Source organism: Lemur catta, chromosome 1 (genome assembly GCF_020740605.2).
Source record: "Lemur catta isolate mLemCat1 chromosome 1, mLemCat1.pri, whole genome shotgun sequence".
Taxonomy (NCBI): Eukaryota; Metazoa; Chordata; class Mammalia; order Primates; family Lemuridae; genus Lemur; species Lemur catta.
The window spans coordinates 202,150,579-202,177,633 of record NC_059128.1 but is presented as its reverse complement, the minus strand read 5'-3'; the positions used below and the strand labels follow the sequence as shown (position 1 = coordinate 202,177,633).

Here is a 27,055-nt window from a genome sequence, read left to right as displayed (position 1 = left end):
AACATAGCATTTTTATTTAATAGTATTTCACAGAACCTATTCTTCTATGGATGAGCTTATCACAGTTTTAAAGGTGCTAACAATTGCATAATCACATCTTAGACTTCACTGATTTATGGTGACAAGAAAAAGTGTGATTTATGTTCCGCATAATACTATGGTTAAAAGAAGAATAGAAGATTATTTTGGGGGGAAAATGTATGTTACCTAATGTCATCTTAAAAATATCTTGTGGTATCACTAAAGAGAAAAACGAAATTTCTAATATGATTTCAGCCAGGGGAAACAGCAGTCCTTTATGATCCTACATTTTCTATTCTTCATGCTGCCTTCTTTAGTACAAATCACAACGACTCATCTCAGCTGGCTACTTAAAACTATTAAACAAACAGAACTCAGGTAGAAAAAGAAATGTGGGAGCTAGTTCATTATTGATACTCACATAATCTAACATTGATTTTATAATGCATAGATAAAAGTATATTATTTGAAGATGAAATATGCCAGAAGACAATGGATAATTAGGGATAAATTGAATGCAATAGAAGCCCTATTACAAAGATGCCAAAGTGCTATGTTTAGAAGTATTAGATTAGCCACTTTTTAAAAAATAGGCAACATATTTCTGCATTCTACAGATTATCCAATAATCCAAGTAGCCATGGCCTTTCAACACATTGCATGGAGTGGGTTCTCCCTACAGTGTCTGTCTGCCTATTGCAGAAATAGAACCAAGGGCTCTTTTTATGACCTGCAGATACTCTCACTGCATTATGTTTCTAACTACAAGATCTGGCTACTGGCTGCTTTGAAGGGTAAGCAAAAGAATTCTTGAATGAAATAAATTCACATGGAATTCATTTTTATCATTCCTCTAAAGCAGAAATTGGAACTATATATTTAATGACACACACGGTATTAATTATATATTGGCTAAACCAGGAAATTGAAAAAAAAAAGGGCTTAACTAAATTTAATAAAAATGAGGTCAAGGGTACTTTATGTTTTATCATAAGCCAAGATTAAAAATTATCTTTATAATTCAAACAAACAACTTTGAAAGTGTGTCAGTGAAGCAACACTCACAGAATAATGGATTGTGGCCTCTTCCTGTCATGGGCTAAGGTTTTATCCTAAAAATACACCGCAAGAAAAAAATTACAATACAATAGACTGTTACTATGATGGGAGAGTAGGAAAATGAGAAGTCACTAATAGATTTCAATCAATGTAGTGTCACATATGAAATGTAGCTAACAGAAAAGAAACCTTCAAAGGAATTTGAATAAAGTACTAGGAGTGGGGAAGGAAAGGATCACAAAGGGAGACTGTATGAATAGCAACAAACTGGGAGACAGAAGATAAACCAATAAAAACATACAATTCTGAGGAATACAAAAAAGACAATAATTAAGGGATATTATGTGATAAAATATGAATTCAAAGAGAAACGGTGAGAAAGAAAAACTAGTTTTGCGAAGCAAACACTGAGAATGTGGGACAATCAGATTTTCTTACAGACCCAGCTACCCCAAATCCTTTCTTAAACAAGGTATGGATAATCAATAAATGAAATACAATCTTTAATATAGGTATGTAGTCAGAATTCATACAGAAATATAATGGAGATTGAGACTAGACATATTTTTAGGAATTTGCCCCCAGTAGATGGCCAGTCTCTTATCGAAGTACTCTATTTGAGCAAACAAGGTAAAGCATTTTTCAGAGAACGCTTTTGAGTTTAAGTCTTCGTTACACTAAAAAGATAAGTTTCAGAAATTCCGATTCAGGTCAAACATCTAGAAATGTAGCATGTACATATTTCCCATGGGAACGAGATCTTCCCTTGGATTTGCTTAGATTTTAGACAGGCTGCCTTGGACTTCTCAGAGAGGGCATAGGACTGAGTGAGTATCCTTTGTACTTCACTACCTGTAGGGCCAGCCCACAGATAAAATTGGTGGTAATTAAAATAAAGATTGCAGACAGATGGGCTGAGAACTAGAATCATGCTATTTATATGCTCATAACTTAATTTTGGTAATTGGGAAATTCATTTTTTATTTCTCAGAAAAAAACCTCACACATTAGAGGAGTGTCAATCACTTGTGATTGTACAAAAGAACCAAGTAACATTTAAAATTGAAACTACAAATCTAACAGGACACAATAGTAGTGCCCTAGTAGCATCACCACCTTGAAAGACTATCCCTCCTTCTAAAATGAAGTGATTGACACTAATGAATTATCAAGAGTTAATAAAAAAAGGAAAAAAAGATCAAATCCACATTCTCAGCTATTCAAAGAAGAGGAGGAAATGCTGCCAACAACTACTTTACATTTAGTGAGACAATGTGTGTGGCAACAAGCCACATAGTTCAAAATTGTATTTCCTGCTGAGTCTGGCTTGCACTAAATAAATGTACATAGCTAGATCAAGTGAAAATTACTTTTACTTTATTTGATCATATGTGGCATTACAATAATGCTAAATAATTAACATTCAGAATTCTGACAAAGAAAAATAGCAGACACAAAACACAAAGCATCAGAATGATATAGTCAGTTATTTTAAAGTGCTGTTTTATACATAAAGAAGTGGATAAAGTGAGAACAGTAAACTGGTAAGACTATTAAGTGCTCACTCTTTAGTTTGCTTCCAGGTTCAAGGGTGTGGTCGTTCTTTATTTATTTTTGATACCTCCCTCTGCCCCTGCAAACTAGTACAACTCCATTATAAATGCAGTTTTGGGACATACAGTGAGCCCTCCATATCTGTGGGTTCTGCATCCATGGATTCAACCAACCATGGATGGAAAATATTCAGGAAAAAAAATTGATGGTTGCACTTGTACTTAATATGTACAGACTTTTTCTCACCATTATTTCCTAAACAATACAGTATAACAACTATGCACACAGCATTTACATAGTATTAGATGTTATAAGTAATCTAGAGATGATTTAAAGTATAAGGGAGGATCTGGGTAGGTTATATGCACATACTAGGCAGTTTTATATAAGGAACTTGAGTATCTGTAGCATTTAGTATCTATGGGGGGTCCTGGAATCAATCCCCCATGGATACTGAGGGACAACTATACTTTTCTTTGTCACAAGTTTATATCTGAAGTATATAAGCTAACTTATCAGTCACTATTTACAATGTATCTCCATACACCACAAATAAATATTCATTCTCTATTATGCATTTGGCATTGGCCAAATATTAAGAGCCAAGGTCACTCAGTCAAAATGAGCTTTCAAGAACTATTCAATAAATCAACTCAAAAAAATTATTCACTGGTAAATTATCCTTCTTTCTGGTGGTTGTGAGAATGGCAGAGAATGGTCTGCTGCTACCATAAACTAGTGTAATAAATAAACAAGATGGCCGGTTGTCAAGTGGTAAAAATTACACCATTGAAAATGCAATTGGGTTTCAGAGACCTTCATACTTATACTGTTTGCAGCAAGGAGAAACAGTATTTTATAGTTCAGCCTTGAAGGTCAATTTTTTTTTTTACTGTAATTGAGAATTTAGGAATTAATCACTGCTAGCTGTCATAAAAAATAAGAAAATATATCAACAATTTAAGCTTAAATTAAGCAGTAAAATTATATGTTTTCATTTAATACAGTACAGGAACTCTGTTTAGCTAATGAAATCATCTAGCATTGTAGCTAAAATTGAAACTGAAATATTTATTTAAGTGTTGAAAAGTGGTATCCATTATTCACACATTAGCAATTTATTTTATTTTAGAAAGTAGTCAAAATAGAACAGGTGCTTACCATTTAGAATACATTTGAATAATCTTTGACCATGGTAATTTTAAGTCATGATGATTACAAGACAAAAATATATGGTTTAAAGGTGACAAGTCCTATCACTTGTTCAAATATTTATACCCAGGATATAGTAAAAGAAACGGTTTGGGGGCCAATTTTTCATTACATTTTGTTTTGCTTTGTTTTGTTTTATTAATATGTATATATAGTAAATCTGGCCTCATCTTTCTTGTGAAAGTGACAGGGAGAACCATGGAAACAAAATAAAACAAAACACACACAAAAATCAACAACTAAAGAAAAGGTTCTTCATTTATAGCAGAAGCAGTCTGTTATAGTCACAAGAAGCCAACATGCTCCTAGCTCACTCAACTGAGAACCTTGGATTTTAGGGACATATTCATCTAGACATAGCGGTGTCAGGCCTGGAGTAGAAATGTTTGTAGAATGAGTGCAGTTTTGTTTTGTTTTTTCCTCCTGTGATGACACACTCAGATATAACTATTAAAGAAAGAATTACTAATCTGTCCTGGTCTCAAAATATTTTCTTCACCTTTTTGCTTTAACTGAAACCTGGCTTTCCTCTAACAATATGGCTTCCACTGTAGTCCCCTAAGGCAGTAGCACTGTTTTCTTCCACATCCTTTGTACCATCACTGCTCATTCTTTGAAGATTTTAGCTCCTATCTCATAGTCACTCCTTCTTATACGATGCTTGTCTTAGTTCTTGGCAATTTTAATACCCACATGGACATATTCTGGCCTCTCTTTTCATTAGCATCTTTTCCTCCACTGACCACCTACCACACTTCTATGATCATATACTGGCCTGGACACTGTCAATACCAATATCTGTACTCTCCTATGACCTTACTTTCAAGAATTCCATTTCTTGACCACTACCTCCTGCCTTTTCAGCTCATGCACTCTCAATTCTTTTATCTCACCAAGACATAATAAAATCTTTTGGTCCTACGTCCTTTTCACTTGCCTCTTTCCCTTCATATCCTCATTTTATTCCATTCCCAGTTAAGATATTTTGGTCCATCATAATGAGTGCTCCTTTGCATACACACAGTTTTCTTTATTTTACCCAGTTCATTGACTCTTCCCAGAATAGCCCTGGCCCTACTTGAACCCAGCTGTGCTTGTACTGTGCCTATGATGATGTTCAGGACAGTCTACCCCAAAATATGCCACACTGAAATTTGATAGAAGCAAGAAGGTCTCTCTGACTTTCTCCTGCCCTGAAGCAAACCATAAAAGAATTCTCTGACCTTCCTCTGAAGTATGTCATAAAACCTTAATTTCTATACCTACAGGAAAGGAACATCTTATTCTCAAATACACTAAGACATAGAGAATAATCTGAACAAAGAGGCCTCACAAAATTTGCCCCAGTTTATTAACATTAGATCATACCTTTTTGTCCTCCAATCATATTTCTGTTCTCTTCATCAAACTTAGCATAAAAATACACAGATTTCCCTGTTTCTTTGGGTGTTCTTTTCTGACGGCTCCTGTGTCATGTAAAATGTATGCTAAATAAACAAATTTGTATGCATTTATCTTATTAATCTGTCTTTTATTATGGGGGCCTCAACCATCAACCTAGCAACAGGTGAAATCTTTTTCCCCTATACCTGCATCCTCAGCATAGAAATAGACAATTATGCAGAATTATCTCATTTAAATTATACATTTCATCTGGGCTCTTAATGCTGCCCAAGAAACTTATCACATTTTCATAGTTCTTCCCTTTCCCACCCTCCTAAACAATTATTTTACTGCTTTTCCAACCTAAAGGGACTTGCCAAGAGCTCCTACCATCACATGTACGCATCTGCTGTATGTTCTGCCTTCCTTCACATTTTTATGGATGGAATACTGTGTTCCTACTCTGGTGTGAATGTTTGAGTCCCCCCAAAATTCATATATTGAAATCCTTACCCTTGGGGTGATTGTATTAGGAGGTTGACTCTTTGGGAATTGATTAGGTCATAAGGCCAGAGTCCTTAAAAAATGGAATTAGTGCCCTTTTAAAGGAAGCCCAAGACAGCTTCCTTAACCCTTCTGCCATGTGAAGTTGTAGCAAAAAGATGGCCATCTATGAACTAGGAAGTCAACAGAGATGAAATCTGCCAATATCTTGATCTTGGATTTCCCAGCCTCCAGACTATAAAAAATAAATGTTCTTTGTTTATAAACCACCCAGTCTATGGCATTTTATTATAGGAGCCTGAATGGACTAAGACAATTTCTAAGTAAGGCAGAGTCCTCTACTCTAGTGTTTCTTCAACTCAAGAAAATTAGTCTAGCAATTCTCCATTTACTGTCTTATCAAATTTCACCTCTCCACTAGGTCATCATCCTCAAGATAGAAACATGATCAAGTTTCCTGACTCCATACTTCTTACCACCTACAATCACATTTCCCTAATTTATCACCTCCCATTCTTTTTGAATCCTTCTAATCAAGCTTTTGCTTGTACCACTCCACTAAAACTATTTTTTGCTGAGATCGCCAATGACTTCCACATTGCTAAAACCAGTAGTTGGTTCTCAGTCTTCATTTTTCTAGACCCATCTGTAGCATTGGACACAGTTGATCACTTCCTCTTCTTTGAAAGGTCATATTCAATTGGCTTTGGGATATCACGTTCACTTGTTTTTCTATTACTCTTTGGACACTCCTTGGTCTCCTTCTCTGATTGTACCTCCTTTCCCAATTTCCAAATATAGGCATGCCACAGAAATCTTAGCTCTTTTCTGTCCTCTACACTCAATCCCTTAGTAATCTTACCTAGGACAACTCTCAAATTTATATTCCCAGGTCAGATCTCTCTATTCTCTGGATACAACTGCTAAGTTCTGCTTTAACACTTGTTTTGAGAATGTAAATTTGTTCCAAAGTGACTGATATTAGGGCACAGTTTGAGCATAATGTTAATTTCAAATTTGTTTTTAATTATGCCAATTTTGTTTCACTATGGGAATGTATTTACATATGTTTCCTATGAGCGGGGATTTTAATTTTATTTATTTAGCTGATGTTTGATTTTGTTTTGTTTCTTTTGGTAATAGAACTATACCAGACATGCCATAGATGCTTAATAAATATTTGTTAAATTAATGAATAAATGGATTCAGAAGGAGACCCTGTGAAGTTCATGGAGATTACATGCAAATTTTTTTGTATATACTTAACTTTTTGGGGAGAGAGACCATTGTTCTCTTCAGATTTTGAAAGTAGTCCTTAATCACCCACAAAAACCATATTAATAATATAATTCTAACAATGACCCAAGCTTTGAGCTTCAGTAGTAGACCATGTTACTTAAAATGTTCATATAGCAGTAATAATACTGTAATATTGTGCCTATTTATGGATTTTTTTTCCACATCAGACAGGTAATGTGCCAACATCCTAACAAAGTTTGAGGAGGAACATCTTATATATTGCATGAAACCCCAGTAATCACACTTATGAACCACAAAAGTATCATATTTATGGATTTTTAATAATAAATTTGATTGTTTAGAAAAATAGAACTTAGCCTTTTAAATGACAATATTGCTAACACTTTTGTTTTTGCTAGCTTTATTTGTTTAATCTATTAACATATAACTTCTCATGTCTTTATTATAAAGATATATTTTTATCATAGAAAATTTGGACTCAGAAAAGTAACTTGTCTATCATTTATAATTGTATTATACAATATTTGCATTTTGCAGCATATTCTTTGAGGCTTCTTTCTGTGCATGATAGTTATTCTCTTATAGATGTGTTAGGTAGTTAGCAAGGGATTCTGGGTCTCCAAAGGACCAAAGTGAGTGCTGTTGCCTCCATCTTGGTCCAGCTCTACCTTAATCTCTGGAGCAACTGCCATACCTGAGAGAGGAGGAAATACCCTATGAATCTGCTAATCAGAACTTAGTGATCCAGGTGCAAAGGAATCCAGAGGACTCTCTGGCCCAAGGGCCAAGCCAAATAGGTACCAGAGGGTCCAAAAATTGACCTAGAACAACCCACATGAGTAGTAATGCAAGTCCCAACTATCCAATCAAAGTGGTTTCGTGGTGATGTCTGAGCCACCAGGGAGGTCTCAATCCAGGCACTATAAAACAAGATGCAGACCATAACCAAACCCCTTTTTGCACTCTTCCTTTTGCTCTTCATTTGCTGTGACAACTCTCCAGTCGTCATCTGTGGTGTATGTATCGTGCTCCATAAACCTGTATCTTGCTCTTGCCCTGTAATCCTATCCTCAATAAACCTCATTTTCATGCTTGCCTTACTTTTGTGTGTCTGGTCATTCTTTGGCCATGAGCGCACTAAGAACTGACATTTTCAGACTGAAACCTGACATACTGACAAGTATTTACATAATGTAAAAAATAACCTCCTCCTCTGGTTCTCTGAAAGTTTAAAGTACTGTGTACAATACCAGTGGAATTTCTAGATGAAAATGAGAACTATAGAAAAATCAAAAGAGTCTACAGAACAAATAAAATAGATGTTTTAAAAAATCTTCGAAGAAAAGATAGTTATAATTCACAGAACTATTTAGTCCTGTATTTATACCTGATCTGTTCTTATTTTGTACAATGTCATGTGCTTGGTTACTCAGAGTAACTGCTACAGGTAGCCACACTGACAACAGTGAAATGAAAGTCTGATGAAAACAGGAAAGAAGAAAACTATATAAGCAGAGCAATATGAGGCCATTTTGTGTGGGAACAAATAGCCCCATGTGGCTCAATTATTCACAAGGTCATGGCTTTACAGCCACATAATAAAAATTATAAGAAACAATTAGGAAAAAAACTTGTGGAGTAGTCTCTAATCCAGGTAGTAAGAAACAATCTGGATAGTTAAAGGGAAAAAAAAAGCATTAAATTTTCAGCTACTGAAAATATTTGGCTTTTTAGAAGGATCCATTTTTGAAGGATTACTGTTTAAGCTTTATAGTTAAAATAATGGCATTTGTATTGAGAAGTAGTTGTCTACAAATGACTCATTAAAGATCTGATAGGAAGATCAAAGAGTGACTCAAAGAGAAGGAGGGTGGAATCTTTAATCACAATACTGCCCTTTGTATTTGATTAATGAAGACAAATTAGGAGCCTAACTGAAAGATTGATATGTAGGTAAAGGGGAAATGAAGGTAATTATTAGGGTGGGGTCAGAATTCCATCAAAAGTAATATATTCAACTTGAAGGAATTGAAACAGAAACTATAGAAATGATTGCCTGGTTTCCTCCTTGTCATCTTTCTTCTAGGATCTGAGCCAGTATCTCAGTCAAATAGGGTGGAACCTATACCCCATAGAAACCAATCCCAAAAGAGAAACTTCTCTAGGCCAGTCTTATTTGGACTGACTGGGTATTAGGTACAATGTTAAAAAGAAATGGGATCCTTGAACTATGTTATTCCATATAAAACTTATAAATAATAACAGAAACTTACAATTATAAATCTCTTTAATAAAAGAAAGTAGGTGGGTCATCCTTCAAAATCTGATATTTTGCCTTATGTTCACATGTAAGTACATCTCATTTTTGTTGACTGGCAGCTAAAATTTTTTCAGGCCCTTCTCACAATCATGCTCTAGAGGAAGAGAGGCATGGCATTGCCACAGCTAGTAAGATAGTAGATGACTTCATCCATTCCTTGTGCAAATTAGTTGCACAATTTTTTGTTAGCTAAAATTACCATAACTCAAAGAAAAATTACCTTTAAGGCTGTTTTGAACTTCTAAAGCTATATCGAGAGCATTATAGGGCAGAACTGGTTCGTTGGCAATTTGCAAAATCACTTCTCCTGAGAGCTGAAAGAAAACAGAAAAAAATGCTAGAATTCAGTAATTAAGGGTTTTTGTTTGTTTTTCATTATTACACTTTATACATAGAAAGTAATAAAAATAAAGAGGAAAAACATAATATTATAAAATATTTTTCAAACCCCTTTTTCATTTTATCTTCCTATAAAGAAAAAAGCTTCAGTTTCTTTTTAATATCTCAAAATAATATAAAGAAATATAATATTTTGCTCCTTTTCTGAGCTAAATATTTAAATATTAACAAATGGGTTCCCTAGTTGAATGAATTGTTATATTTAGACTTTAAAACAATCCCTTACAGTTCAGAACATCACATGAATGAAACAGTAGAGAACTAAAAATCAATATCTGATTATTGGACTAAGTAATCAATCAAGACAAAATTAATGGTTGATTTATTTCATTTCAAATATAATTTAATCTAAATTTCTTTAAAATTTTATGTGCTATTTTCTTAATGATTTACTCTATTCCTAATTATCAAAATTCAAAATTTAACAAAACTAGTATCATTTATATATCTTTGAGATCAGTGCTTAAATTAAACTAAAAAATAAATAAAATTTTAAAAGGCATCTCCAAAGCTCATACTTGGAATTTTTTTAGATGCATATCTCCCCACCACTCCACTCTAAAACTGTGTCTGAAAACCAACATATGCACTACAGCTGAACTAGCATCTGCTTAATGGGCTGAACAAGTTACATGCATTCACACACATCTCAAAGGACTCTAATGGTGGTATCAAATGCCATTGTTATCTCTCCCTCTCTCTCACAGATGATATTTAATATTTACCTAGGCTTAACAAATGTCCCTGCATCTCTTATAACCCTGAAGCCAGCACACAAGAAAATGTGATTGTGTTGATATTATTAATGCACTATGAAATGCGGTTAGTGAATGAAAACATTGTCTTGTGAAACTACACAAGGGAAATTAGCACACTAACTTGAGACAATGTAACTAATGAGGAAATTATAGTGTTAAATATTCAAATATAAATATTCAAGGGCCAAATTCCCTTCAATATTTAAAAGGTATATTTCCCAATTGTTTGAATACTTCGTACTATAATAAAAATATAATTCATTTTGGTCTTCCATATGCTTGGGAAAATGTATCCCTTGAAATAAACAAGAGGAAGAAGAACCTTTGATACCCCTTTATTACTTTGAGATATTTTTCTTCCAAATGTAGCAACCAATTCTGCTCCAATACCTAAGGTATTTTTGCAGAGTTTTATCCCCATTGTCGGGGCTCAGAAAACAAAGCCCCAAAATAAGGTGCTTTGATATACTGAGTTAAAGAAGCAGCCTCAAAGTCTCTCTTACTTTCTCTGCCTTCCTCAACCCTTTTGTCTTTCCCAGAGCACAGGAAGAGGCTGTCCTCTGAAGTTCCATTATCTACCCCAAAACTCTAAATCCCCAAAGAAGAACACAATTGCCTTCCACTCCCTCCCTAAAATCTCATTATCTATCACAGAAAAGAAGACTGAGGAATGCAATCCCACTTGGATGGACTTTTTCAGATAGTGTCTGTCTCTTGGGCTAATTCAAATTACAAAGAGAATCATTTATGAGTTAACTTCTGTCTCCTAGGTCCATTCATTCTCCCCAACAATCATTTACTAATTCTTTTCATTTCTGAAAAAAAAATTGTCTACATTCTACATCTCCCCCCTCCCCTATGAAAAAGGCAATATAAGTTTCGGTACCCCACTGAGTTATTAGGTAACAATTCTCCTGGTGTTCCCCCATGCTATGCACATTAAAAGACATTTTTATGCCTTTTTCTTTTACTGATCTGCCTTTTGTCATTTCATTTTCTGGGAACCTTCAGAGGGCTGAGGGGGAAGTTTTTCCTTTGCCCCTACACCAGCATAGCAACCACAGAAAATACTCGGAAACTTCCTACCCTGATGATGCTATACTTCAAGAAAAGAGGGTTGTCTGCAATAAATTGATATCAATCTTCTTTCTATTTCCTCCCACCCCTTCCAAATCATGCAAAGAACCCCAATATTTGGAAATAAATTATTTGTAAAAAGGAATTTTGAAAGAAGATTAAGAAGCATTATGGTTTCTTTTTCCAATTTGCACTGGATAATAGAAACTACAGAACAGACATGTTTTGTTTACACTTTTGGAATCTGAAAACCACACATTATAAAAGATTAAAATGAAAGAACTGGGAGGTAGGAAAAAGGCGACTTCTCTGTGTACTGCTGGAGAAAGCTGTTTTGTTCTGTTTTTTTTAAAGAGTCAGTTGGCAGCTCAAACAACTGGAACATAAGCCAACTACCTTGCTATTTATTTCAAAAAGAACCTGGCAACCAAGATTGGGACTTCCAAGGCACGTGGCCCAGGATAGAATGCTTAGACTAAATCGGCTTCATTTGCAGCTTTATAAGCAAGAGTGAGATCTGTATACTCTTTGCCATACAGTGGGAAGACAGGAGCCATACTACATATTCTTCTTACCCACTCTGAAATTGTCTTCCTCAGGCATGCCGGAAAAGGTTTCTCTTAAATTTGTATGAGGCCTTTCTTTTTTAAAAATGCTTTAACCTACATATCTGACAACCCTAGAGACATGTTGTGGGGGAATTAATATTCTGTATTTAAAACATTGAGAATCAGCCTCACTGAGAATACATAGTTAGCAATAATGGCAAAGCTAAAATATCAATAACCAAAATTTCTTAATCACCTACTAGGTATCAGATGCTGTTCGGAAGTTTTCAAACATCATTCTCATTCATTCTCACAGCAGCTCAGCTAGGCAGATATCATTATGTTCATGTTACAGATAAATAAACTTAGGCTCATAGAGATTAGTAACCTGCTCAGGTCACATACCTGAGTATAACTGATTTGAAGGCCTATGCCATTCTTTTGCTATAACATGAGGTACATGTCAGAATCTAGCAAAAGTATCTTAGCTGGTTAAAAGCTAGACTCTAAATCCTTTACTTCTAGTCCACTGTTCTTTCCACTACATTACCATGTTTCCTGGTGGGAAAAAACTTATGTTTCTTGTAATACTGACCAGTACTTATAATATCTTATCCCAACCCTGGATGACTATGATATTTAGATCCCTGTAGCACATAGAATCAGCAAATATCTAGTTTTAACATCTGTAAAATTCCATTACAATAACTTTAGAAGCACATAATCTGCCTCAGGACCCCTGTGTCCTCCCTTCTCCTCTCTTCGCTGACCATCTTACCCCTGATCAGAAGATAAAGAAAGAATGAATTATAAAGAAAAATTTATTGTATAGAACTAAAAATATTTTTAAAATATAAAAGGATTATTATACTGAAAAAATGAGTTTATGAACACCTTATTACAAAGGCTTTCCTCCCTCACTAAATAATACTGATGTCCCTAGAGTTAGTGGTTTCATGGTGTTAGGCAAGTTCAGATTGTTAAAAGGTAAAAACTATACATAAAACCTTTTTCTAAATTTTGAGAATAATAAAGGCAAATTATATAATAATTGTTCCATATAAAAGTTTCTCTTGTTCTGGCTTTAAATAATTTTAGTTGTATTTAAAGGTTCAAAAGAGTGTTTTAAGAAAACTTAAACTTAGTGCAGGGAGATATATACATATATATATTTTTTCTTAAATTTAGTAAATAGTTTGTTGCCTTATTGCCTTATAAGGGAGTATTTATATTCTTTGACTTTGTCACAAATCTTTCTCTTACTCACCAAATCAGTTTAGAAAGAAAACAAAAAAGATTTATTTACTAAACTGTGAACATCTAGAGAGTAGGGTGATTTTTCTCCCCTTATTTATTGTAGCCCATTGCCCAGTATGGTGACTGTATTTGTAATAAATGATTTGAATAAATATATATGCTTACTAAAGTAGTACCAATTCCATGGGTGGGTCTATCATGCAATTTCTCTTTAGTTGCAGTCAGAGTTGAACATAGTGTGTTTTGTTCCATTTTTATAAACCTATTAATACATTAAAGTAACCATAGTTGGTACCTTTTGCTTAAGCTGTAAGTTATACTATCATTGTGGGACTGTTTTATGTTCTCAAATTTAAAATGCAATAGAGCTCTACTGTAGAAGTTGATGCTGTGAGATAATCATAAGATCTCTTACATAGGTTAGCATGAGAGAGAAATTGAGAGAGACTAGATCATGATGGCATGGTGTGACGTAATACAACAAATAGGAGATGAATCATGAGCCATCCTATTAATAGTATGTATTGAGCCTTCATTGTATGACCGAACATTACTGTGCTATGAAGGAGAGAAGGGAGCTAAAATTTAGTAAAAGATAGTTTCTCCCCTTATAATGAACTTTCCTGTTACAAACAAGTCATACCACTTTTAAACAATTGGAAAAAAAGTTAACAGTATAAAATTAGTAAACACAAATCTTTCATTTCCCCAGAAGCACCATTTTCTATTCTACTTTAAACATACTATGAAATTTTACCACTATAGTGTGTGTGTGTATTTGTGTGTGTGTGTTGGGCTCAAGCATCTACAGTGTAAAAGCAGAAAGGTATTCTAGAGTAGAGGAATATAATGAGTAAAAACCTTGGGGTAGAAATAAGCACTGACTTTTTAGAGAAACATGAAGAAACCAGTGTGACTGAAACAGTTCTTCTTACCGGGAAGTAAGTTTGTGTGTGGAGTGTGGGGCAAGAAGTCAGAAAACCCTGAAACTCAATCAAGCCATATAGCCATAATTCAGTGATCTGCAGGGAGTCCTTTCCACTTGTCTTAACTTCCAGACCAGAGGCATTATCTGATAAATTATGGCCTGGTGAGAGTTTTCATAACAGGATTTTGTGGTGCATGGTGCCCTTCAGGCTGTTATATTCTTCCCGACATGACTGGACTCTGATTTATGTTACCTTATAGCAGAAAACCCCCGATTTGGCAACAAACACCCTGTGGATAACAAACCTCAGGGCACCCAGCCATGGGCAAGGGGACTGGAGGCAGCTCCCTGAAGAGGAGAAGAACAAGAAGCAGCCTCCAGTACTCATGATCCCTTTCCAAAGCGATGACATCAATAGAGGAGAGGGAGTGAGGATGTACTCCTGACACACTCAATCTATTTTCTCAGCAATATGAGAAATTAAATGGTGCTACACAAAATTAGCACACAAAACATGTACCCCTAATATGGCTAAAATTTTGCGTTAAAACTCTCATTATCGCTCATTTGTAATAATCCACAAACTCCCTAATTGATCTAACTGTCTGCGTCCAACCCATTCTCTGCATTATAGCCTGAGTTATGCAGTTACTTATTCAAAATGTTTCTTGTGCACCCTCCAAAGACAGACCTGTTTGTTCCACTTCCTTTCTATTGCTTCCCTTGACCTATAGGAAAATTGATGGCATCCAATACTCAACTCAAAAGCCTATAATCTGGCAATTCTATATATGGAAAAATTACTCAAAAGTAAAACTATCTTAGAAAATCAAAACCTTATGTAACCCCCAGAGCTACCAAAAAGGATACTTCAGACACAACCCATATCACAGAAAGCAGTGAGAAAAATCTTAAATGCCACACCTGCTCCCTCAGCCCCCAAGAGAACTGCCATGTGAGAGTTGAGTAGAGACATCTAGTCACCCCAAGAGAGCACCTGCTTTGCCAATGGATGACTTGAGGGTTTCTTTCTGCAGAAAGGTTTTGCTGGGACACTTAGAAGGTCTTGTCAAAGGCCTTGTTTCCATTGCTTACATTTGCAAAAGCCAGTAGGAGGAGGAAAAAGAGATAGGAAAATTGTTATGGAACTTGTAAACTTCCAGGAAAGAAATGGTTCAAAACTCCACCTTTCCTTGTTAAGGTTTAAAAAGTATTAGAATACTTTTGATGGACTAAGGTAATCTCCAATGAAAACCACCTTACCCGGTAGCAAAGATTACAAAAATCATTGAGGAATTCCAATAGCCTCTGAGAGGGCCATTCATTTTAAGGAGAAGGGTTTTAACCAGGGAAATAATACAGGATATCTGGTTCCCCAAACTCATGGTTATTATTAGGAACTCCTGTGACCTCGCCTGTCTGGCCATGGGACTACCACAAGGAAAGTACATGTGAACTTAAAGACCTGTTTAAGCAAATAGTAGTAAATGTGGGAACGCATCAATCTTGGGCAGGGGAACAGCCATAGCTGTGGATACCTCTGGAGGAAAGACAGGTCTTTTCTCTCCTGCACCCTGAGAAAATGCTGTTTCAGTCACCACTGTGCCTCCAACAGTTGCCAAGGGCTGAATAAAAACCCTGGGATGCCTGGTTTGGGGGCTGGCACATACTTTCAGTGCAGAGATGCTGCAGCTGACAGATCATGCACAGGCTCTCTGGACCCTTTGGTCATAGTGGGAAATCCAAGGGCTGTGAAACGAAGAAAGGAGACATAAAGAGGGTATATCTCCACAAAAGTTTTTTGGATTATGAAAGAGATGGGCCCTTCATTTGTCTCCTAAACTGATATAGTTTTTTTTTTTTTTTACAAATATATACTAATACCTGCCAAAGCCAGGGCATTAAGGAAGAAGAAGATAATCCCTGTTGTCAGGAAACTAATGTAGGAATACAAACACCCTGCTTCCACTGCTTTTTTCTGGCTTCTGTTTTTGCTGGAAGCCCCATTTCCTCTCTATATTCTCAACCTAAACTCTAACTGTACAACCTGGAGTTTACCATGAGTCTTAGTCTGGCTTCCCCTCAAAATAGACCTTGAGACAATATTTGAACACAAGCAGTTCATTGAAAGGTTAGGGCAGTGGAATAGGAAGGAAAGACAAGAAAGGGAAGACAGCCCACCTGAATATATTTGGATTTGGTAGTAGATTTTAGAAATCTACTACTAAAATGCAATGCTCACTTCCTATTCGCAGACCACAGAAAAGATAACTGGTGTAATTTTTTTTTCAATTTTGAGGTATCTTTCCTCTTTTGGTGACTGCCATCACCTGTTATTAAATTGTAGCAAAGAAAATATATTTACAGATTAAATGGGAAATAATCAAGTAGTTTATTGGTATTTTTTAATGATTATTTTTAGTGATGTCATGTTTTGACTTTGTAACAATAGCTGTATCTTCTGCTAGTCATACTGTTCCTAGAGAGGGACCACAGTGTGTTACTACTTCTTAGTGCTCTGGAAAAAAGAAACTTCAAGATACCAATTTTTCTTTTTTACTATGTTTAGTGATAATTTGCATGTGATGATTAACAAATTAAAAATTAAGTAACCTTCATTGTATTTCACTAATAACCAACTTTAACATGATATTATTACTAATATAAATTACTAATAATTACTAATAATAGCAGCTAACATTTATGGAGCTCTTATCATGTGCCAGGCATTATTCTAAATTCCTTGCACGAATTAATTCATTTGATTCCTACAATAGCCTTATTCTATTTTGCATGGGAACACAGAAACATTGCTCAGTTAATTAAATTTCTCAAGGCCACTTAGCTAGTGCACGGTAATTTTGAGATTTGAGCCCAAGCATTCTGACTGCAGAATCTAGACTCTTAATTACTACACTAATTAGCAACTTTTTAAAAATTTTCCAACCTCTTTCCTAATTTTAATAATCAGGAATACCAATGGCCACTTAGACCACATTTATCAAGTGTGAAATTATGATTCTAAGGAATAATCAAGGGCTGATTACACCTATTTAAAATAAAAACCTGAGCAAAAAGTGATCCTATCAGGGTTATAACTTTTGATACTTGCCATTGCTAATTTTTATGTTTGTAGATCCTGAGCCTACAAAAGTGGACATAGAGATTTACGAATTAAAGCAATTCTCTAAGGTTGCCCTAGTGAATATTTTTCACATTTTTCTTACAATAAATAGCATTGATTAAATAGATATCAAATACACCAGAAGGGTGAGGACAATAAACAAGTGAGGTAAGTTGGTATGCATAATAATTGATATTTATATATTTTAGTAGACTGTAAGTTATTAATTACTTCTCCAACCTTAGGTTCTTTGAACAAAGTTCTGGGAAATATCTCTAAAAACTAGCACAAACACTTACCAAATGATTATCAGTAATCACCCATTCATCTACATCCATATTGTTAGAAGGAATTTCTAGTATTAAATAAATAATTTGGGGGCAACAGCTATATGTCAGGGACTATGTTAAGTGCTAGGATTTTGAAGCTTTTCTCAAGAGAGGTGATAGGTATTGACTATGATTATTAAATGATTAAACTCTACAAGGTGCTATGAAAGTATATAGAGGGGTTCTAATTCATTTGAGAGCATCACGAAAGCCTTCCTTGAAAACTTTCCTTCTATGAGGAAGGTGCTGTGCTAGGCTGCATATCATACAGGAAAAAATCAGAAGTAGATTTAATGCAAAAACAACCTCTTACATCAGTTTACACAAGGTTGCTTAATTGAATTTTATGTATTTTTATACAACAATAAAATTTTAGAGTTGAATGTGTTTTACTTTTTATCTAACATATATTTCTTGAGAGCTCCTTGTAAAGGAAAATTCATGTCTTCGGATAGTTAGAACTAGCTGTTCTCAATACCCCCACAACCCACCCCCATCACTACTGGCAACAGGAATCTAGTTCTCAGTAGCTGCAGATACTACCATAGCTATGGTGTGACAAACACGGCAGAGGTTTTTATATTTTTAAAAGGGTAATTGTATGTTTATTAAATCATTAATCAATTAATCATAGAGGGAAAGATTAGAGAATTGATTTAGCAGAGTTTGCAATAATGCTAAAGAAACATTCATCAAGTATACATAATACAGCAAGACATAAAAGGCCTTTTATAAAGAGCTATAAAGAGGATATGTAGCTCTGTATTATCAATTTTTAAGGATTGTATTTTCTGACCATAATTCTGGGTACCTGTACATGCAAACTAATGTAGTTTTAGTTTGCTCTTTAGGAATTTAATAAAGCATTGTTTTAGTAACGGATAAAGATGTAATTTCTTCCTAACACCAAATCACTAAACAAAGGACCTTTTGGTAATAATGGATAAAATCACATAGAGAGTCAGTTGTTTAGTTAATAGATCAATATTATCATCTTGAAATAAATTGTTAATATAATTATTTCCTTCTATACATCCTAATTGAAAAACCAACAAAAACACCTCTATTTTATTATAGAGTTGGACAGCTAGTAAAATTTGATTTTTCTAAAAAGAATTTCCTCAGAATATTATTCCATTTTTTCACAAAAATATTAACACTGAAAAATAATGAAATCATGTTTCTATATTACAGAGGCAATAAAGGCAATAGAGGAGGTGGAGATATAGGAATGAAAAAAAAAACATATTGTTCTTTTTTAAACTTGCTGCTTCTACCTAGAGAGACTTTGAATAATGGTCAAAATATATGTGACCCTTTCTGTATGCAATTATGGTATTAATACAGTTTCTTTTCTACCGATAAATGCAATAAATGTTGTTGTAGACTGCATCCTACAGAGTGAGACTTGACATTTTAAAAATATTAAAAGAATCACAAGGACTTTAGATTCTTTGATGAGTGATTACATTCATGGCAAGTTTCTTACAGCAACTTTCTCTGAACTATTAATAGATGTTATTGTTTAGGTGAATCCAAAATATATATATGTAAATAAAGAATTGCACAAACTGAGCATATTGTCAAGCTCTAGAATTTCTATGATGTACTGTTTTCTTAACATGTTGCCCAGTGATAGACGGGACTCTCATGGCTCCTTGCTTCTCAAACATCACAGGATGTCTCATAGAACGCCACAAACCAGCAATACAAGAATTTTTAGATCGTATTATAGTTGACCAGGTAAACTATGTCATATGACCCTATGCTTTTATTAGAACACTTTATCTTAGAGACATTTATCTTGATGAAATGTTTATAAAGCACCTACAATTCAAGAGTCCCCAATTAAATGCTAAAACTGTGAAGCTGTTCCCATGGTAAAGGGGCCTATAGGTTGAAAGCTAAGATATTCACAAAGAAAAAGAAAAAGAACATATAAAATGGTACATCCAAAGAATTAAATGAGTGGGGAAACAGTGGTTACTATGGATAAAAATTGACCAAGAACACTTCTTGGAGGAGATTTCACTTCTCTTGGACATTAAAAAATGGATATATACAATTTAGAAAGATGGGGAAAGTTGAGGACAGCACTCTTAGTAAGGGGAACAGGTAACTGCAAATTCTGATTCCAACATTGAGTAAGTTGGCTTTGATGGAAGAAGGATTCTTTTAAGGGAGAAAAAGAAAATAAAGTTGGAAAAGATCACTATATTGTAAGGGATCTCTTTCCTTGTCAACAAAACCCTTTTCATTTTATTTCATTATATTTAAGCAGAATTTTTGAATGACTCATGAAATCTGTTATTAAATTGGACTTTAGGACTTTCCAAAAAAAAACACAAAACCTTGTAAAGGATAAAGATATTTCATTTATATTGGAATGTATCGACTAGTCAGAAAAAAATTGTAAAGTAACACTATGTGATTATTAATAAATTAATCTGGGAAAAGGTTTAAGCCATTCTATATATCATGTCAAAGCAAATCCTGATCTTGAAAAGTGAAGATAGGAATGTTTTCATGTCTTCATTTCATCTGATAATTGGTAATTCATGTTTCCATGTTATCACTATCACCAAAAAGTATATCTAAATGTACATTGTTGAAAACACAATGGCCTTCAATTTGAATATGTAGATTTAGTCCTTGAACCTGTATGAGCCTCAGTTTCCTTATCCTGAATCTTTACTCTCTAAAACCCAATCATAATATTCTCTTGAATGTTTAGCATGTGATTGGTTATTGAGGGGTACTAGGAGTATTGAAGGATTCAGTCTAATGAGAAAAGTTTAGGACTATCTAAAGAGCTTACTAATGTGACTCTTTTCTGGAACCTGACATGGATTTTAAACAACTGCAGAAGCCCTGAGAAATTCCATGTTTCTTATGCAGTTTGCTTGTATAGATGCTATGAACTGAGTAGTCTCCTCTACGTCCAGGGAAGCTTGTCGAAAGGCCAGAGCCCAGCAGAACCTGCCTCTAGGAGGATATCTGTCCACAAGCTTCAGGAATCCTGCTTTCCTTTGCTGTCTGAAGTTTGTAATCTTTGTAATTTTAGGATCTTAGAGAAATTAGGAATATTACATTATCCATCATCATATCATATGGCTGTTCACACACTTTTTGCAAAGAAACTAGCCCACCACTCCAGTGAAAAGGTTGTATGGCACATCTGTGGTTTTTGTATGTTTGAAAGGAGGATAGAGGAAAGAAACAAATATCAATTGAAAATCTATTATGTGCCAGACCTTTCACTGGAACTGTGAATACAAGATTTCATTTAATCCTACTAACAAACCTGTCAGATTATGCTAAGCAATGCTGGTATTAATGTAGATTGAGGCCAGGCTGTGAAGGGTCTACTAAATTACAATTAATAGCTTATTTCATTTAAAATATAATTTACTTAGTGGAAAACACCAAAAGAGGCTATATTTAGTAATTTGCATGTTTTAGTTTTCCCCTCATATATGGTAAGTTACTAACAGTGTTCTTTGTTTTTAAAGGTGTCAGAGAGCCCATTGCCCTCTATTCAACTTATTTAGAAGACTGGGAATATATACCAGGGTCAGGCTCTAGTGAACCATCTCAATTATTTAGGCAGATTAGGAGGTGCCTAGATTTAATTACCTCAGATATGCATTATCCCATTCATTAAATAAATAACTATTTATCCTCATTTCTTGGTGGACAAATTAATTCTTAGACAATAAACCCTTGTGAAATATATAATTTAAATATATATTAATAAGTGATGCCCAAAATGTCAAACATTTTTGCATAAACTTATAGAGAAGCAAATGATAAAAGAAATCTAGCCTGTCTGATCTTATTACCTCAATTTGCAGATAAAGAAATAGGGGTTGAAAACTAAAATGACTTTCCAAACTTTGCATAGCTGTTTAGAGGCAAAATCAGAACTGGGATTAATGTCTTCAAGCTCTCAGGACATTGCTTTTATAGACAAAAGAATGCTCGGAGTAGAGTCCAAATAGACTGTGTGTGTGTGTGTGTGAGTGAGATATGAATATATGGAGTAAGAATGGAAAATTTGGTAAACACACCATATACACAAAAAACACACCAATGGAGGGGCTATAAAATTTGTCCCTTGCATTATCACACCACACCTATCATAATAAATTAAAAATAATTTCCTAAGTCCAGTATCTTCTCTCTAACTCCTCTAGAAGTAACTCAATCCCTCTCTATGACACCAACATGTCTCTTCTAGGTAAATTCTCTTACGCAGTTACCCCGTCTCCCATCCCAGCTCTAGTCTTAAACCAATTTATCCTTAGTTTCTCTGTAACTCTGGGTAATCTTCTATTTATCACTTTATGAGAGAAGTGTATTAATAATCCTACATTATGACTGTGGATGTATTGATTCATTCCTATAATTTGATTAGTTTTTAATTTGTGTACATGTTAGTTGGTATCTACATGTTTAGAATTGCTATATCTTCTCGAATAATTATTCCTTTTATCCTTATGAGATAATCCTCTAATTGGATAAGCCTGGGTTTGTACTTTGCCTTAAAGTCTGCTTTATCTGATGATGATTGGCACATCAGCTTTCTTTGGTTAGTGTATGTCTGATACATCATTTTTTTCTATCTCTTTACTTTCAAGATTTCTGTCTCATAATATTTAGTATGACTTCAAATTAATACATAACTGCATTTCTTAAAAGTCAAAACTCCAGGCTGAGAAATTTTTTTCAACTGATTTACACTATTTATAGTTATTATAATTGTAGACATATTTGCATTTATTCTGTTATTTTGTGTTTTCTAGACAATGAGTTCTCTTTTTTCTTCCTTTCTCGTTTTTGAAGTCCATTAGCTTGACTAGTTTCATTTTTCCCTCTTCTATCTTTTCTTTCTCTATAGATTTAGGAATTACATATTTTATGTTTTTATAGGTACATTAAATTTTAGACAAGCTCACTTTTACAGCAACTTGAATGGAATTGGAGGACATTATCCTAAGTGAAGTAATGCAGGAATGGAAAACCAAATACTACATATTCTCACTTATAGGTGGGACCTAAGCTACAGGTACCCAGGGGCATACAGAGTGGTACAATGGCCATTGGAGACTCAGGAGCGGAGAGGGTGGAAGGGAGGTGAGGGAAGAAAAACTACCTATCAGGTACAATGTATGCTATTCAGGTGGCAGGTACACTAAAAACCCAGACATCACTGCAATACAATTCACCCATGTAACCAAAAACCACTTTTCCCCCTAATCTACTGAAATATAAATTTAAAAAATACATGATTAAGATCTTCAATAAATAAATAAATAAATAAAATTTTATAGAAGCTTAGTTTACTAACAAAGTCTAAAGTTAACCAATCTGTTTCTCCATCTCCCAACTACACAGTACACAAAGTCCTTAGGATGCATTAAAGCCCTCCTTCCTTCTCCCTCTTACATTACTGTTATCTGATATTTTTTGAACTATCTCTAATTAGTTACTCTTATTAGTGTGGTTTTCTTTATCATCGACAGTTATTTTTATTTGTCCACATCTTCATTATTTTTAACAACATTGTTTCTTTTATACTATACCTTACTTCAGGATTTAATTTCCTTCTTATTAAACTATAAACTTCAGTAGTTATTTCAGCAAAAGCCTGTAAGTGGCAAACTTTTCTCAGCCTTTCCTGAAAATATCTTCATTTCTCTCTCACTTTAGAATAATTCTTTAGATGAATACAGAATTCCGGGTTGAGAGTTTTTTTCCTTAACATTTTGCAGTTATTCCATTATGGTTTCTAATTTTTTATTTTTTAATAATTTCAAAAAATTATTATATCATAGTTTATTCCAGAGTTAGTTGCTGTGTTCAGATTCATTGTTGTGTATGCTTATCATAGAGGTTTTTTAGTGTATGCATATGTTTCCCATCTATTAAATATCAGGTCTTTGAGTGTGGTTGTCTTGTCTATTTGCTTATGGCTACATACCTAGCACCTACCCACAGTTCATGCCTCAAAGTGGGTATTAAATGAACATTTACTGAATGAATGAATAAATAAAAGATCTGTAAAGCTAGTCATTTCTGTATCTTCAGATATTTGAGTGTTTATCTTTTAGTCATTTGCTGAATTTTTTGACCCCCTAACATTCTTTGAACAATTATCACCCAATTATAAGGATTTTGGAAAACTAATAAAGACATCTAATAATAATGTTCACAATGTCTATGCAAAAAATATTCAAGGTATATTATATTGATAATTTTGGTATTTTGTATATTCATGTACCAATTAGAGATAGTTCAAGGAAAGAATATGAGATTTTGAAGACACTACTATAGTTTCAAGCATTTTAAATATCACCTAAAGAGGATCCATATATGACTGGACAATAGTGTAGAATGAACATTGCAGCAGCAGCCAGTGTATCTGTATGTTAACCTTGGCTCTGTCACAATGTGTGTGGTCTTGGACACAAAACTACTCCAGGCTTCTGTTCTTTTACTCCATGAAGAATGATGTGAGAGTAATTCACATAATACCAGAGATATGTTCTACATATATTTAAGACATTATTCCTGTTAACAATAATGCAAAGAATGTTGGGGAAAATATGATATTTCTTAAACATTTTAGTTGTTTTAAATGTGAATAGAGAATTTAAGAAAGAAAAAATACTGACTTTTTAAAAGTCTGATTTGAACAAAATGTCAAAGTTGTTTAGCAACTGCTTTATCAATTATTAAATAACATCATATGTACATGATATTCTAAAACTTTACACTCTTCCTCAAAGCACTGTATGTTAAAAGTCACAGAATTATTTTAGATATATTTCAGCTTTCAATTCCCCAGGAACACTATCATACTGTTTGTATTTCAGGGCAGTGGAAGGCATTCTGAAGAATTAATGGAGTTAGCTATCTCTCAGTAACAAAAATGTATGAATCATCACAGACTATCATGAATATTTTATTCTTTTTCCTAAACAAAATAGTATAAACACTTAAAATGAATTGAATTCAGAATTGTTGATGAAAAGTAAGTGTTGGATGGGCAAGTAAAAACTGGCGAGTCCAGCTGACTTTAAATTGTTGTATTTACTGTAATTACTAAACATTATATCAATCCACTACAACATTGTGATTACTTATCTATGAATCTTAACCTTGTTATTACCACCTTGCAGTCAAATCTACTACTTCCAAGTTTATATATGAAAATGAAGTCAATGTTTGACTTCCAATTTCAGGCTGTAGGAGTAATGAAATCACTATTGTGTCTGGATTTTTTTCCCTATTAAACCATAGCCACTATTACAGCATTTAGATTAAGAGCACAGACTGTGAGACTTTATTAGTTAGGTTGTGAGCTAGAGTTATTAACTGCATTATAACAAATAATCCTTGCTGCAATAACAAATTAATCCTTAAATCTTAGTGGCCTAACACAATATTGGTCTACTGAGTTTATAACCCATGTGGTCATCTGGGGTCTGAAGATACTTTAGGGTCCATGTCTTAGTCTATTTTGGCTACTTGCCACAAAAATACCATAAACTGGATGGCTTACAAATGACAAACATCTCTTTCTCATAGTCTTGGAGGCTGAGAAGTCCAAGATCAAGGCACTGACAGATTTCCTGTATGGTGAGGCCCCATACTTCATAGATAGCACCTTCTTGATGCATCTGCTCATGGTGGAAGTGGCAAACGACTTTGCTCAGATGTATTTTACAAGGACATTAATAACATTCATGAGGATTCTGCCCTCATGTCCTAGTCACCTCTCAAAGGCCTTCCCTCTTAATATCATCACATTGGAAATTAGGTTTCAACCTATGCATTTTGGGGACACCCAAACATTCAGACCATAGCAGCCCACCATTGGAAGTGTTGTTGGTTTCCATGATTCCATGACAGGTGAAGCAAAGAGCCGGACTCACTGACTCTTAAGTGCTTTGGCTGAGAATTGGCATAGGTATTAGTATTACTTAGAACTAGCCATGTTTCTCCAACTAATTGCCAAAGGCCTATGAGCAGTTGAGGAACACACAAGTATTTGATCAGCTGTAAGTGTTTCCAAAACATAGATCTATGTTTAAGTTCCAGCTATGTTCATTATCATCTATGCCAGAGTTAGATAACTTTCAACAAATTACATAACCTCTCTGAACTCCAACATTGTGGTGGATGACTAGAATGTATGTGTGTTTTTTGTTTTGTAAAACATGTTTGAATGAAACAATACACACAATATCTAATCTTTGTATCTAGTATTATTTAGCATTTGGGGGAAATGCACCATATTTTTCTTTAAAATTTTAAAAAGTAGACAAATAGATTAGATAAATAAATAGAGATAGATAGAGACAGATGATAGAAAGAGCATTCAAGAAACATGCTTGCATGAGAATCAGTGAAAGACCGATTCTTTGTCTAGACTATGAGCGCCTAAAGGTATGCACCATGTCTTCTCTATGTTGTTTCCTCAAAAGTCAGTATAGTACTTGAAATAGTGACTTTTCAACATGTTTGTTGAACTTAAAGCTTTGTACTTCATAATATGATAGGCAAACACTGGTTATGATGTAAAGGAATTATAGTAGGCACTAGCACCCATATCTTTAAAACTGTATTAGGCAAGTAATGACCATCTTTGGCCTGAGTCTGTCTTGGTGGGCCCAGAGATCAATGATTCTTTTGTCTCTATTACAGTTACTAGGCTTTCAAGTTGTGCAAAACCCATACTGACTCTGTTTGTTTATATGTACAAGAGGTATTCTTTCCTTCCCAACTCTTTTTAAACTTTACCTTCTTGCCTCATGCTAGGATTTCCTGCTTTCAGACCCTGACTTCACTTCAGAAAGGAAGAGACAAGAACTACAGTTTAATATTTTCTGTATCCCTTTTACATTGCTTACATAGAAGATTGAAAGTGTGTTTTCATATTGCCTTTCAGATTGATGACACAAATGTAACCTTTTTTTTTTTTTTTGAGACAGGGTCTTACTCTGTCATCCAAGCTGGAGTGCAGTTGCACAATCATAGCTCGCTGTAACCTCAAACTTCTGGGTTCAAATGATGCTTCTGCCTCAGCCTCCCAAGTATTTAATAGCTAGGACCACAGGCATGGGCCACTGTACCCAGCTAATTTTCTTTTATTTTTTGTAGAGACAGAGGTCTCACTATGTTGCCTAGATTGGTCTTGAACTCCTGGCCTCAAGCAATCCTCCTGCCTCAGGCTCCCAAAGTTCTAGGATTATAGGCATGAACACTACACTCAGCTTCAAATGTAACTTAATGATCACATTGAGCCGTAAATCAA

At 34.5% G+C, this 27,055-nt stretch overlaps 1 protein-coding gene and 1 non-coding gene across 5 annotated transcripts in view; both read right to left on the bottom strand.

The window, feature by feature from the left end:
* Positions 1-27,055, bottom strand: part of NAALADL2 (N-acetylated alpha-linked acidic dipeptidase like 2) — an 887,154-nt gene that overhangs the window by 49,348 nt on the left and 810,751 nt on the right. For 3 of the 4 annotated variants that reach the window (XM_045539692.1, XM_045539695.1, XM_045539693.1), the window contains one exon: positions 9,534-9,627. In XM_045539692.1, coding sequence (XP_045395648.1) covers positions 9,534-9,627 — 94 coding nt within the window. Of the gene's footprint in view, positions 1-9,284; positions 9,408-9,533; positions 9,628-27,055 lie in introns of those variants that run through there. The other variant, XM_045539696.1, reaches the window with a different exon arrangement.
* Positions 7,194-7,295, bottom strand: LOC123630966. Its single transcript, XR_006732889.1, has one exon. It is a non-coding gene; the product is annotated as a small nucleolar RNA U13 (small nucleolar RNA).